The 14113-nt window shown below is 34.4% G+C and overlaps 1 protein-coding gene across 8 annotated transcripts in view; it reads left to right on the forward strand.

Annotated features, from left to right (window-relative positions):
* Nucleotides 1-14113, forward strand: part of KTN1 (kinectin 1) — a 119582-nt gene that overhangs the window by 89008 nt on the left and 16461 nt on the right. For 5 of the 8 annotated variants that reach the window (XM_032624530.1, XM_032624531.1, XM_032624529.1 and 2 more), the window contains 6 exons: nt 376-466; nt 2561-2629; nt 3708-3745; nt 5613-5703; nt 7930-8016; nt 11235-11324. In XM_032624530.1, coding sequence (XP_032480421.1) covers nt 376-466; nt 2561-2629; nt 3708-3745; nt 5613-5703; nt 7930-8016; nt 11235-11324 — 466 coding nt within the window. The remainder of the gene's footprint in view (nt 1-375; nt 467-2560; nt 2630-3707; nt 3746-5612; nt 5704-7929; nt 8017-11234; nt 11325-14113) is intronic. The other 3 variants (XM_032624538.1, XM_032624537.1, XM_032624536.1) reach the window with 1 other exon arrangement.

The raw sequence follows: 14113 nt of genomic DNA on the forward strand, positions 1-14113 counted from the left end.
TTTAGATTTATTTCTACCTCACGTTAAAGAAAATTAATGTAATATTTGGGGGGGCATTTTTAGGTTTACAGAAAAAATTGAGAGAGCAGTACAGAGAATTTCTATATACCCTCCTTCCCCATTTTTCTTATTTACATCTTGCATTTGTGTGGTAATTTGTTACAACTGATGAAGCAAATCAATATATTGCTATTAACTAAAGTCCATAGTATCCATTAGTGTTCACGCTTTTTTACATTCTGGGGGTTTTTGACCAATGTATGATGACATGTATCCATCATTACAGTATTATAAAAAAAAGTTTTACCATCCTAAAATTCTCCTGTGCTCCACCGATTCACCTAACTAAACATAACGTCTTTGTAAAAATTCTAGGTTGAAAGAAAAGGAAAATGAAATGAAGAGATTAGAAACTGTGCTAAAAGAAAGGGAGAGTGATCTTTCTAGAAAAACAAAGCTGTTACAGGTAAATATGTTTATACTTAAAATTATCATGTGAGTTACTGTCTTTGCATGTTTGAAAACAATTTTAACTACTGCAAAAGAAAATTGAATGCAAAATGACATTCCCTCCTACCCAGATACTGGGTCTCATTCCTCAGAGGTAACTACTATCAATTATTTATATATCTTTTGAGCAAGCGCCCATGCATAAAATGTGTGTGTGTGTGTACTTAATAGTTTTTAAACATATTGTATTTAATCATACACAATTTTGTATTTTGCTCCCCCCACCCAATTAATAATGTTTTTGAGGTCCTTCCACATAAGCACATTTTTATCTTTAATGTTGAATGGCTTCATGGTATTCTTTTGTATGATTGTATTATCATTTATACAACCAGTCCTGGTTTATGGATACTTATATTATTTAGAGTTGTGTTTCCTGTTACAACAGTTCTATGGTGAATATCCTTACACACACATTTTCAGTACTTATGCTACTATACTATATCTGTATTTATAATTCCTACAAGTGAGATTTTGGGTTTTATGCAGAGGGGTTTTTTCCTTCTTGAAAGTGATAGTTAAAATAGAAAATAGTATCTCTTCATCTTCATGTAGTTAGTATTGAAAGTCCTTACAAAACATTGTTTTGAAGTAATAGGAAATTTTAGATGTCTGCACTGTCTCAGATACTTGTGCTCACATTTCATGCTCCAAGGGTTGGTTCTGTCACATTCCCTTTCCTTCCCAAGTAGGTTCATTTTAAATTTTGTTATATAATGCTAAATTGTCCTCCAAAGTGTTTTTACTAATTTATACTCTCCAACAGACTAAATTACAACTAAACTAAATTGCACTAAATTAAACAACCAAACTACAACAACTAAATTACGCTTTCCAACAGAGAGCCATTTACTTTTCATCCTCTTCCACACTGATGAAGATGAAAACATTTGATATTATGCTTGAAAGATGGTCAGATTATTGTAATTTGCATTTGATAGAGAAGTTAAGCACTCATCATTTGTATATGAATTGGCCTGTAATTTTTCCTACATTTTCCCCTCTGGGTTGATTTTTTCTTGCTAATTTATAAGATCCTTTTAACATAGTAAGGGAAGTTAGCCTTCTTGTCATATGAGGTGATTTATTTTAGTTTTTCTTTTGACTTAATTCCTGCCCCCCCCCCCCAGCTTTGGAAATTTTTATGTACTGAAATGTTAAGTAGTTTGCTGAGTTTGAAATGAAAGTTACCTCTGACTCTATGATCATAAAAATGTTTTCACGTGTTTTCTTCTAATATTATGTTTATAATTTATTTTTTTTTTTTTGCTTAGATGTTTTATTCACATGTAATTTATTGGAGTAAGTTATAAGAATAGCATTTCAACCTTAAAAAAAATAAAAGACTAGCCACATTATTAAATAATCGATTATTACTTGACTGCAGTGGCTCTGTCCCCTGCCTGGAACATTTAGCAATATTTGGAGACATTTTTGGTTATCACAGCTGGCGGAGGGGTGCTACTGCATCCAGTAAATGGAGGCTGTGGATGCTGCTGAACATCTTACAGTATGTGGGCGGCCCCCATAATAAAAAAAAATACGGCCCAAAATACCAGTAGGACTTGCCCTACTGATCTGAGGTGTCACCCTGTAGTAAATTCTGTCATGTGTTTGGGTCTGTTTCTGGATCCTGTTTTCTTCCATTGAGACATACCCACTCCCAGGCTAGAACTGAATAATTGAATTATTCTAATTTTATATATATTTTTTTTTTTTTTTTTTTTTTTTTTTGCGGTATGCGGACCCCTCTCTGCTGTGGCCTCTCCCGTCGCAGAGCACAAGCTCTGGTCACGCAGGCTCAGCGGCCATGGCCCACAGTCCCAGCCGCTCCACGGCATGTGGGATCCTCCCAGACCGGGCACGAACCAGTGTCCCCTGCATCGGCAGGCGGACTCTCAATTATAATGTATTTTAATATAGGGCTTATTACACCCTTTAAAAATTGTAACTGTTACAGAATTTGCCTGGTTTGTATGATACGTTTTAAAGCTTATGTGGAAAATAAAAGCTCTGTCCGTGTGTTCATGTTTAATTTTTGTTTAAATAGGAAGTACAAGATGAAAACAAACTGTTTAAATCCCAAATTGAGGAGCTTAAGCAGCAGAACTACCAACAGGTAGGTACTGTTAGATGCCTTGCCTTTTATTTATGTGGTAAAAAACTTTATGACTCATGACCGTAAGTATTACCATTTTGCCTTTTCATTGAGAATAAAGTATGTGTTGTTTTATTTATAAGTGTTTATCAAATTTCCTAAAAAACAAAGCAGTTTGCTGTGCTATAGCCAAGATAAGATAATCTATAATTTATAAAGTATACACAAATAACATTACTATCTGTATTCCAGCTCTGTTATGTATCTGTGTGTGTATGTTTTCAGATCCTTTAGAATGCCTTTCTTAGCAAGTCAGATAAAATCATGTAGAGGTCAGCTTAAAAACATGTGTATACCCTACTTCCCCTTTCCGCAAGCAAAAACATCTATAATTGGAGAGAAACTAAGAAATGTGTAATATTATAAGTAATAATTTACCACCATTTAAAATACTTTTTCAGAGTATAATTCTGCTTGGTAAAAATAAAATGTGTGATTTTTAAAAAAAATAATGTTAACCAAAATATTCTTTAAATTAATTTATATTATGAATGTATATGGATAAACTCGAAAGTATTTTGAAGGACAAAAGAATTAGAGTCCTTGTCGACAAGAAGCTTGTAGTAGTTTCGTTTGGGAGATTGTAGTCATCAGGAATAAATACCATACGTGAAGGGCTATGTACCTTTACGTATTATGTAAAATTAAATTTTTGTTACATGCAAGTTAACTAACTTTTCCATACTTTTCCTTCATTAATGGTATTTTTTTGACTTTTGGAAGCTTAGTGTAGTCAAATATGAATTATGCATTATGAAAATTTAAGGTATTAACTCAGTGCTTTGCACATGATAGGAAATTTATAAATGTTTGTTAAATGAAGAGTTTAAGAATATAGTGACAATGAAGATTTGATTTAGCACTCAGTACATTGTGTAAATGTGTACATGTTTTTATTAAAATTACTTTTTGATGGCATATAGAATATATGATATTTTTACCTTTAGTGTTGTCTCAGTTTATGTCTGAGAACAGATTTAATTTTTTTGAAGTCCTCTAGAAAGCTGTGTTTGAAAATAACATTTAACTGTTTTAATAGGCATCTTCTTTTCCCCCTCATGAAGAACTATTAAAAGTGTAAGTAATAATTCTTATTCACAATTTGGGACGTGGCAACTGTTTTTCTTTACTAAACAGTTCTCAGATAAGCAATTTGATGTAACTGCAAATGCTCCCCTAATTTTTACAGTTCTATTTGGATTTCTTGGACTGTAGGTCATTACACACATTTAGCTGTGCCTTTGGCTGAGCTAAATGTACCTTTTATGGTACTTGGATTTCTTTGAACATTTTTTTTTCTTTTTTCTTTTTTTTTTTTCTTTTGTGTTACGCGGGCCTCTCCCGTTGCGGAGCGCAGGCTCAGCAGCCATGGCTCACTGGCCCAGCTGCTCTGCGGCATGTGGGATCCTCCTGGACCGGGGCATGAACCCGTGTCCCCTGCATCGGCAGGCGGACTCTCAACCACTGCGCCACCAGGGAGGCCCTTTTTGAACATTTTGTTGAGGGTGATAACTGGTTTTTCAGGCATTCAGAAAATACCTAATCACATTTAACTATATTTTGAAGGCTTTACTGATTTACCTTAAATTATCTCAATTATCCTCCTGATATCTTTGTGGAATTGAATGGTGCACATTTTGGTTTAGCTTCTGCGTTAAAAAAGCAAATCTTGTAATCTTTATGGTTACTCTCTTTTAAGGAGTTTTTTTTTTTTAACTGAAACATTTTTGTTGTGGGTCAGTATTTTTCTCTAAGAGGCTGCTTTTAAGGTCATTTCAGGTAAGTTGGTATGTTTCAACATGTTAAATGTCAACCACGTGAAGTATATTCAGTGATATATCTGTGTGTTCTTCCATCTTGACTTGTTTACACAGTTGGTAGTTTACTAGTTTAGAATTATTTACTATTAAATTGAGTCTTGAGTTTGACTGTATAGAGCATATGTGGGCCACGTAGTTTCATATTCTTTTTTTCCTTTTTTCCCTACAGTTCTTTAAAAACATAAAATCAGCTCTTGGCTCAAGGACCATACAAAATCAGACTGTGGGTCATGCCCTGAACCCTAGTTTGCCAACCCCTTATATCGAGCCTTATTCTTAGGGAAGAGCGATTTGTACTTTAATTTTCTACCCAAGCCTCCTCTCAGCTATTACAGAATCAAATTGTGACTCTTTGCCATTTCTTTCTGTATTTCTGAGAAGTAACTAACTTATTTGATAGAACCAGAAAAACATGAATCACAAGACTGTTCTTTTTTTGTTTTTTTTTTATGGTACGTGGGCCTCTCACTGTTGTGGCCTCTCCCGTTGTGGAGCACAGGCTCCGGACGTGGAGGCTCAGCAGCCATGGCTCACGGGCCCAGCCGCTCCGCGGCATGTGGGATCCTCCCGGACCGGGGCACGAACCCGTGTCCCCTGCATCGGCAGGCAGACTCTCAACCACTGCGCCACCAGGGAAGCCCCCAAGACTGTTTTGAAAATGAAAAGAGAACACCTGCCTCACGTTAATATTATGCTTTTATTGTGGGTTAGCCACTTAAAGTCATAATTGATTTCATTACCTTCTGGGGAAAAAAAATATTTAAGGGAATGTGTCTACATCAGTTTTTACTCCTCTGAAAATAGCTACTTCACTGCCCTAGATAAAAATAGAAGTGACTACAACTACAGCTGTTCATGTATTCATGAACTGTTTCTTAGGGGATGATTTTTCTTTAGCATAAATGTCAGTATATCATATTGTAAAAATTTATTTGAAAGGTTATTTCTGAAAACAGGAATTCATGGATAGGCTTTCTGTGGTAACTGGTTAAGCTTAAGGAGTTTGCCTGTTAGGTTAATGCATTTTTCAAAGTATCATCTACTTGCTGTTTTTATTGTAGTAACAAATAATATGTTCACTGTTTACCTAAAATATTGTTATATATATTCATGTTCTGGTTTAGAATTTCAGAAAGAGAGAAAGAAATAACTGGTCTCCAGAATGAGTTAGCTTCTTTGAAGGATGCTGTTGAACACCAGAGGAAGAAAAACAATGTAAGCAAATTTTTATCAGAATAAAGCTTTTTATTCTTATTATTTCACTGAAATATCATGGTTAAGAATTTTTTAATCAACTTTTACTTTAGATTTCTTAATCTTTGTAGGAAAGTACTGTTTTGTGTGTAGGTTTTATGAGAGGATTATTGGGGAAACCACTTTATTAGAGAGTGGATTTTTTAATGAATAAATGAAAAGTCCATTTTGTACATGTCTGAATATCATTTTAAATGTTGACATTACAATTATTACAGCTACAGATTTTTTTTTAAACTATAGTTGACTTTCTGTTAAACTTTTTTTTTTTTTTTTTGCGGTACGCGGGGCTCTCACTGTTGTGGCCTCTCCCGTTGCAGAGCACAGGCTCTGGACGCGCAGGCTCAGCGGCCATGGCTCACGGGCCCAGCCGCTCCGTGGCATGTGGGATCTTCCCGGACTGGGGCATGAACCCGTATCCCCTGCATCGGCAGGCGGACTCTCAACCACTGCGCCACCAGGGAAGCCCATCTGTTAAACTTTTATCTGGAAAAATTATTCTTTCAGCTCAGTATCTTAAAATTAAAGGTTTTTGTTCTTATTTTGATTGGGCTAGCCTTTTTGTAAACTGAAAATAATGCCAGTATTCAAACCTAGTATTTTCAATAATTAAATGTCTTTCAAAGTCTTCTGCCACCTCCCTTTTTAAATTGAGAGGTGTTTCAAATTTTGGTAATTAAGCATATTAGAGGGCTCAAAACCTGAATACATTTAGGTTAGAATGGAAGGGATAGTGAAATATTGACAAGCAGTAAATTTAGATGAGTTTCTTAAATTCTCTCTGACCAGAGGATGACACCTTTAAGTAGAATGCAAGTGTTCTTGTTAGACGAGGAATTTTTGCACACAAAAGTATCATTGTTAAGACTTAAGGTCAGAAATGTTATTGAAATCTAAGCGGGTATTTTCCAATGAAAGCTAATTTTTCAAAGTTTGCGTTAATTTGTTAATTTAACAAGTTGACATGTTCCTGCTCCTCTGAGTTTGTCAAAATTAGGTATGTGAATTGCCCTTTGTGTGTTTGTGTAACATTACTAATAGCATTGCTTGGCCAGAAAACCTAAGCTCAATTTGCCAGTATTACTGTTACCATCTTAACTGTGTTTTATTATCGGGATTCTGAGATAAGGAAGGTATGGTAATGCCAGTCTAATGCCTCAGCAGCAGCAGTGCTGGAGGCACTGAAGTGTGTGAAAAGAGCCAGGACACTGGAGGCCAGCAGACTGCAACGTCAGTCCATTCTAGTTCTGCCCCCTCATTTGCTGTGTACACTTGGTCACATTTATTAACCTATCTGAGCTGTGGTTTTGCCATCTATAAAATGGGAATAAATACCTCTTAGGGTTGTTATGAGGATTAATGAAAATTTTTGTGACGTGCCACGTACAGTGTTGGGCACATAAGTAAGCATTCAATAGATGGTGATTATTGGCTTTTTAGTTTTTGTTTTTAATCTGTTTAGATTTCTAAATCTGAAGAAAGGCTGAAATATAGCAGATTGTCCTTATTAGTATTTGCTAATGAAATGCTGTTGAAATAGATCTTTCAGAACTCAGTTTCCAAAGGCCTCTGTTTCTCTTTCTAGCCTCCTCGTTTGCCTTGATCAAGTAGCTCATACAGTTCCTGTCAGGTTGCTTTTTGGTATGCACATTTGACCATGCCAAGAAAGATAGAGAAATACAGTGAATTCCTATGTCATTCCTAGGTAGACTTGAAATGTGTTAAATCAATAAAACATATTTAGAGAAAAAAATGTTATGCTGCAGTGGAAAGTCCCATGAGTGATACTGGGTCCTGTTTAAAAATCACACATAAAGCTTTTTGTAATACTTGTGTATTTGTTCTGTCCTTAATCCTCTAATATTCAATGTACCTGAAATTATATTTGTAATCTTGGTTTCTGTGTTTACTTTTGAATGCTTTTTCTTCCTTGTTATATGTGCATAGTAATTACTTTAAAGCTGGCATATTTGGTGTGTATACTAAAACATGGGAAGTGGGCATCTTTATTTTCTCATTCAAACTTCTAAACATTGCTTTTTATTTTTTTGCTAATATACATATTTTCCCATTGAAATAATTTTGCAGTAAGCAGCAGTTAAATGCAGTGCAAAATACTGATGAAGCAAAAAGCAAAAATCTTTCAATAATGGATAAACTGAAATCATTCTTTCTAAAAATGATTAGGACCTTCGGGAGAAAAACTGGGAAGCAATGGAAGCATTGGCATCAACTGAAAAAATGCTGCAGGACAAAGTGAACAAGACTTCCAAGGTTGTAATGCTAACTACTAGAAACAATCCACTGAACAGAGAAAATCTGCAGCTTGTCTTAAAATCAGACTAAAGCATTTAATTTTACTGCAATTTGAATATAAAATCTCCTTATCATCCACATTTATCACCTCTGTCATCTCTGCTTTTTTTCATCTACTCCTTGAAGCTTTAATTTTGGGCATGCTGTTTTGTTGTGATTACTTGATTGTTTGAGCTTTGGTGATTACTGCTTTAAGCTGATGAGTCTCAGGAAGCCTATGCTACCCATATAAGCTCTTCTTAGACAGAGTGTACCTCTTGGGTTGATTAAGACAACTTGGTGAAAACCCTGAGCCAAAAAAAACTAACTGAATTAACAAACACATTTGACTACCTAGAATGCACCTGTGATGCACAGTGGACTCTCCTAGGTTCTTTGAGGCACACCAAGATGACTCAGACAAGGTGGAAAATGATAAAAGCCTTCAGAAGTACAAGGACGGGATCAATTCTGGGTGTGTTATTGGGGATGCTTCCTTAGAAGAGATGGAATTAAAATTAAACTTTAGGTTTTGAAGTATCTGGGCAGTAATGATGCACATTTTATGTTTAGTATGGAATATTAATGTAAGGGATAATCCTCTTGACCAGAGTATGTAAAGTGCTTCTGAAACATATATCCCCCTCTGTCTTAAAAAAAGGTATTCTCCGTGAGTTCAAGTTGTTCCATGGATTTAAAGATTTCTAATGAGTTGTAATCGAGAAGTTGTTTTTAAAGATTGAGAGAAATAAATGTGCCAGTTCAGTCAAGCACTTTGAAAATTCCTACCAAGAATAAATGTGGAACAGAATTATTGAATTTCATATATGGGTTAATTAAAGTTCATTATGTTATTCAATTCAGCATTCTGTAAGTATTTTGTGTGCTAAGGTAATATGCTGAATTTTAAATGTAAGTCTTAGTGACATTTGAAGGACTTTTTTTTAAGCAGAATAGAATTTTAATAAATTTTTTTATCAATCATGTTTGTAGTTGTATTTCCTTTAGTGTAAATGGATTTGTATTTACTTATATACTTATTCTTCGGGCCCTAATTTTCACTAAAACCTTAATTTGAGATATCTGGCAGATATTGGAACCAGAGAAATCTAGGCCAGAGAGTAGAAAAATCTAGGCCAGGTAGGACGTTATTGTTTTATTGTCAGTGGTTGCAGTCAGCCCTGTCAGCAGTGGGGGTTCTGTATAGTTTCTGATTGTTTCTGTAACTTTGTTTTTCACTGTTAAGAGCTACCTTTTAGCCTTATTTTGTTAATGAGGCTGGTTATCTAGAAAGTGCTAAACTCTTAATATGCCATTCCTACAAGAAGTTATGTGCCACCTGTCATAGGCATTCTTGCATATTATGATGCCAAAAGAAAGCTAGAATTTGTTTCATCATGTGTTTGGTGGTGAATTTATATATATTTCAGAACTAATCACCAAGTGCATGATGGCTTCTCGCATGGCTGATGATCTACAGAGCATAGACTTTATACTCCTTCTCTATTTTAATGGAATTTAAACAGTCCTCAGATAGCATAGGTATAAAATGATGTTGATTGACCCCTGACTACAGGTTGTGCTGTAAGGAGTAAATGTTCTTGAGGACCTACTATTAATGACAGGTTCACATGAAAGGTACTTCACACATGTTACACTTAGGTAAAGATAGTAAGGAAATTATAATAATGCAGTTTTCAATATTAAAGTGGAATAGAAATTGCTATCCACAACCAAACTACTATGTCAAATGAAAACGTTTTACCTAAAATTGCTAGTACATCCTTGTGCTTCTTAGTTACAAGTTAGACACCTATTTCCTTCAGTTAGATTCTTTTTCCCTTGGGGAATTTTCAAAAAAGTTTCTGTTCCACAGTGTCTCTTTTCCTGATCTTCTTATAGAGATTGCTCTGCCACTTCTATGGTCAGATGATAAAAATGAGCTCTTCATTGTTTCTGAATTAGCAGTTAATCATTTTCCTTAAATGAGTGTACCTTATTTTATGCAGTTAGGTGGATGTATCCCTGAAAAATAGTGGACTTTACTGAGTTATTGAAAATACTCCATTAAAACATCCATTTTTAAAATCCTGCCATTAATCCGAATAAAGTAACAGCTTTTTGTGTGTACAGAATATGATTAATCTCTAGCTTCTTATTGTGTAACTTTAGATTTTCATGTTATTAGATTTTCTTAAATTGAAGCGTGTGCATCTTAAATCCATAATAGATTTGAAAGATTGATTTAAATGGTGGGGGAAGATAGGGTTGAGATCTTGCTAGCTTGCTTGCCTTCTTGTCACCTGTTGAACTTCACCAGTGTTTTGAGATGATTTTCTTGGCTTGGTTTAGATGTGCATTTTTATATATGTCTTTTTTTGTTTTTTAATCTTGTAGAGATAGTTTGAATATTCAATTTTTATTTTTTCGTGTGATCAAGTCATTACCCTAATTTTGACAAACAATGCTTTTGAGTTAATAATTGATACCCATTAGACTTGGATTTAAAATCACCAAATCTAGACATGCATTTGTGATACTTATCTTTAAATTTAACAGCTGACAGAGTCCATACACACATGCCAGAGTTAGTCTTCTTGACGGCATTGGTGAAGTAGTGCACCATCAGTTTTTCCTCTTTCTCTTTACTCTTTTTCCCATATGTACACCTGTCAAATTTTGGTGGTTCCTTTTCCCTCGCCCCTTTGTTTAGCATAAATAGCTTCACCTGACCTTGAAACTGGAAGTATCAAAGTTGCCATTTTAATTCCATGGTCCATCAGTGATGCATTTTTTGGAAAGAGATTTACCAGCCTAATAAGCCTCAGTTACGTCACGCAGATGCATATTTTTTGCATGCAGTTTGTTTTAACTGTAGGAATTATTTTTTGTGTTTTTGTTTGTTTTTTGAATTGTTCCTGGAGGGCTATCACTTGATGGCAAGGAAAATGTCCATGTTGTCAGATATTGCCTTAGTTTGATTAATATAAGACATTGTTACTTAGGGTGATTTTGCAGATTTTTTCTTATGTAAGCATTTTGATATTTCAGAATGGGAAATTTGAACATTTGTCAGTAATAAGAAGAATTTTTAAAATATTAAGTCTTTTTCTTCCCTTAGAGCTTAAAAGACTGTAGCTTTTTTTTTTTTAATTCTGTAATCTTGTAAGTTTGATTTGGTTCTTCTTCTGCTTTAGGAAAGACAACAGCATGTGGAAGCTGTTGAGTTAGAAGCTAAAGAAGTTCTCAGAAAATTATTTCCAAAGGTGTCTGTACCTTCTAATTTGGTAAGATTAATTTATTATGTTTAAAAATATGACGTCTTTATCATTATTCAAGGAAGTTGTGAATAAGCAGCATTTGCACTCTGCACTTGGTTTTATGGTGCACTGATCCCTCAGTCTTTCTCATTTTTAACCTAGGGTGTTTTGAGTAGTTAAAATCAATAACTTGGTTCAAAGACATTTATGTTTTTTCAGTTGATACTTTGTTGTAATCTATAAAATTTGCATATGAGACATATTATTTACAGGATCATAAACATCATATTTGGGAAAGAAATATTTCTTCCTAAGTCAATAGTGGTTAATAAATCAGTAATGTTCTTAATGGCTTTATTCAAAATAGAACTTAATTTTAAGTGATTCCTTCTTAGTTTTAGGAACACTTTATTTTTAAATGTATTTAATACTAAGAACCAGGCTATTTTTATTTCATAACTTAAGATTTTGGTCATCTGTTAACTTCTTCAAGCAAAAGTCTTAAAGGTGATATAGAACAACTTGCTTCAAGCAAAAGTCTTAAAGATGTTGTAGAACAACTTGCTTTATTTGAGGTTGTATGTGTTTTAAATGGGAGAGAAAAGTTCCCTCCGTTCAGAGAAATACAGTGAATACTTGAGGGCACTAAAATGGTGGCACAGGTCCTTTTCTCTTTTAGTGGGAAGTTGTATGTATGTATAGTCAGAAGCAGAGAGAGGAGTGTAATGAGCCAGGTAAACCAGTATCTCACTTCAGCCATTACCAGTATATTGCATGCCTTGATGCACGGTCTTGTTTTACTTCTAGCCCTGTACTTCCTCCGTTATTTTGAAGGAAGTCAAACATCAGAGCATTTCATTTGTAAATGTTTCTAAAATATAAGGATTCCTTTAAAAAAATACTATTATTTAAAAAAAATTCTTTATGTCATACATCTAGTCAATATTTGGATTTTTTCAGTTGTCATATAATGTATTTTAATGAAATAATAACTACTTATTGTAGTTTGTTTTAGTCAGGACTCAAATAAGGTCAACCTGTGATTGATTTAAGACGTCTTTTGGATCATCTTTATTCCACGGGTTCCCTTTTATTTGTCAGCACACCCCCTCGCCCACCCTTTTTTTTTTTTTTTTTAATGTAGTGGTTTCATATGCAGTTTCCCAGTCTGGATTTAGCTGACTGCATCCCAGTAATGTCAGTATGTTCCTCTGTCCTTTGTGTATCCTATAAATTGGTAGTCAGTGGAGGCCTGATCAGATTCAGGCTCAACACTTCAGGGTTAAGATGGGTAGAGGCAAGACTACTTCATGGCCAGTGTTGTGTACTTCCATTAGGAGGTCCATCATGTCTGCTTTTGCTTCTTTGGCCCGTTGAAGCTTATTTAGGCTGGCTACCAAATCCTTTTGACACAGCACTGCTAAACTTTGGTAGCTTCTTTGCTTTGTGGTGTGACAAGTTGTTCCTGATTTATTGTGTACACTTCCTGCCCCAGACTTGGAATCAGGGTATTTCTCAAGGAGAGGGCTGTAGGTGCCAGGTGTGATGTAAGTAAACGTCATGGCCTGTTCTCTGTGCAGTCTGAGTTAGCTGCTTGCTCTCTTCGGTTTTATCTACATATCGTCTGCGTCTAACCTGCACAAGAAGCAAAAATTCTTTTGTTTCTGTTGTAACTGTTGAGGATATATTCAGGTTTGATCAGCTTAGTAGATACGGGTTGAGCTGATGAAATAACCTGTGCTGGGCAATATGAATAAATTGTCAGTTCTAGTACTGTTCTTACATTGAACCTAGGAGAAAGGGTTGCTCTTCATATACTTCTTATTTTTTCCTTTGTGGCCATAAGCCGTTTTTATTTCTTTATTCCTACTTTATATTTTATTAGTGGAAATAGAATTGCAGGATTTATTTGGCAGTATTTTATGAGCCAAAAGAGTTAATAATTTGTGTTTCTCTTCTTTAAAGATTGTATAAGATCACCAGAATTAAAAGTTCTTTTTAATGTAACAAATTCATTCTTAACAACAATATTACCCAACCTTCAACCACCAGACCTTTTTGACACTATAAATATTTATAAATCACCATAAGACATGAATGATGATATTTGGCTTTTGTTCATCCACTTGTTAAAAGTTGAATACTTCTGCATGTAGTCTGTATTTAAGAAATATATTAAGCTTTTTGTGTGCTACCTAGGGTCTAGCATTTTAAATTTTTAGAGATATGATGGATAATAAACTGTTTACCTTAAGATAATAATTAAATTTAATATTGTTAATATAGTCAGTAGATATAAAAGGGCTTTTATACATGAAGTAATTTTTTTAAACTGTTTTCTATTGCTTTTTTGCTAAGAAAATCAGCAGAGGAGTGATCTAAACTATATGACCTGGATTGAAGAGAGGCTTACATACTTTAAGCATCTAAATCTGAATTTAATTTATATTGAATCCCAGTATTTGAAGCTAAGTAGGATTTTAATGGTATCATTTTGTCATCATTCAGATTTATGATGTGAGAATGTAATTTTGTTTTTAAATGGAGAGGCTTTTTTGACTAATATGTACTATGGGGTATTGTACTACAGGGTGATCTCAGCATCCAGTTTTCTGTTTTTTATTTGATAGAGTATAGAGAATCCTGATTCAGCCACATAAGTAAAACTTTTAATTAGAGCAATTAATAGAAATTTCATGTGTGTTCTTTTTGTCTTGAATTAAACCAAACCAAAGACTTAAAAGAGGAATAAGAGGAAATTTGCTTTAAAGTATCTAACAAATACTCTCTATCAGAGTTTAAAATTCAGACAAGAA

The sequence above is a fragment of the Phocoena sinus genome, chromosome 2, assembly GCF_008692025.1.
Source record: "Phocoena sinus isolate mPhoSin1 chromosome 2, mPhoSin1.pri, whole genome shotgun sequence".
Lineage (NCBI taxonomy): Eukaryota > Metazoa > Chordata > Mammalia > Artiodactyla > Phocoenidae > Phocoena > Phocoena sinus.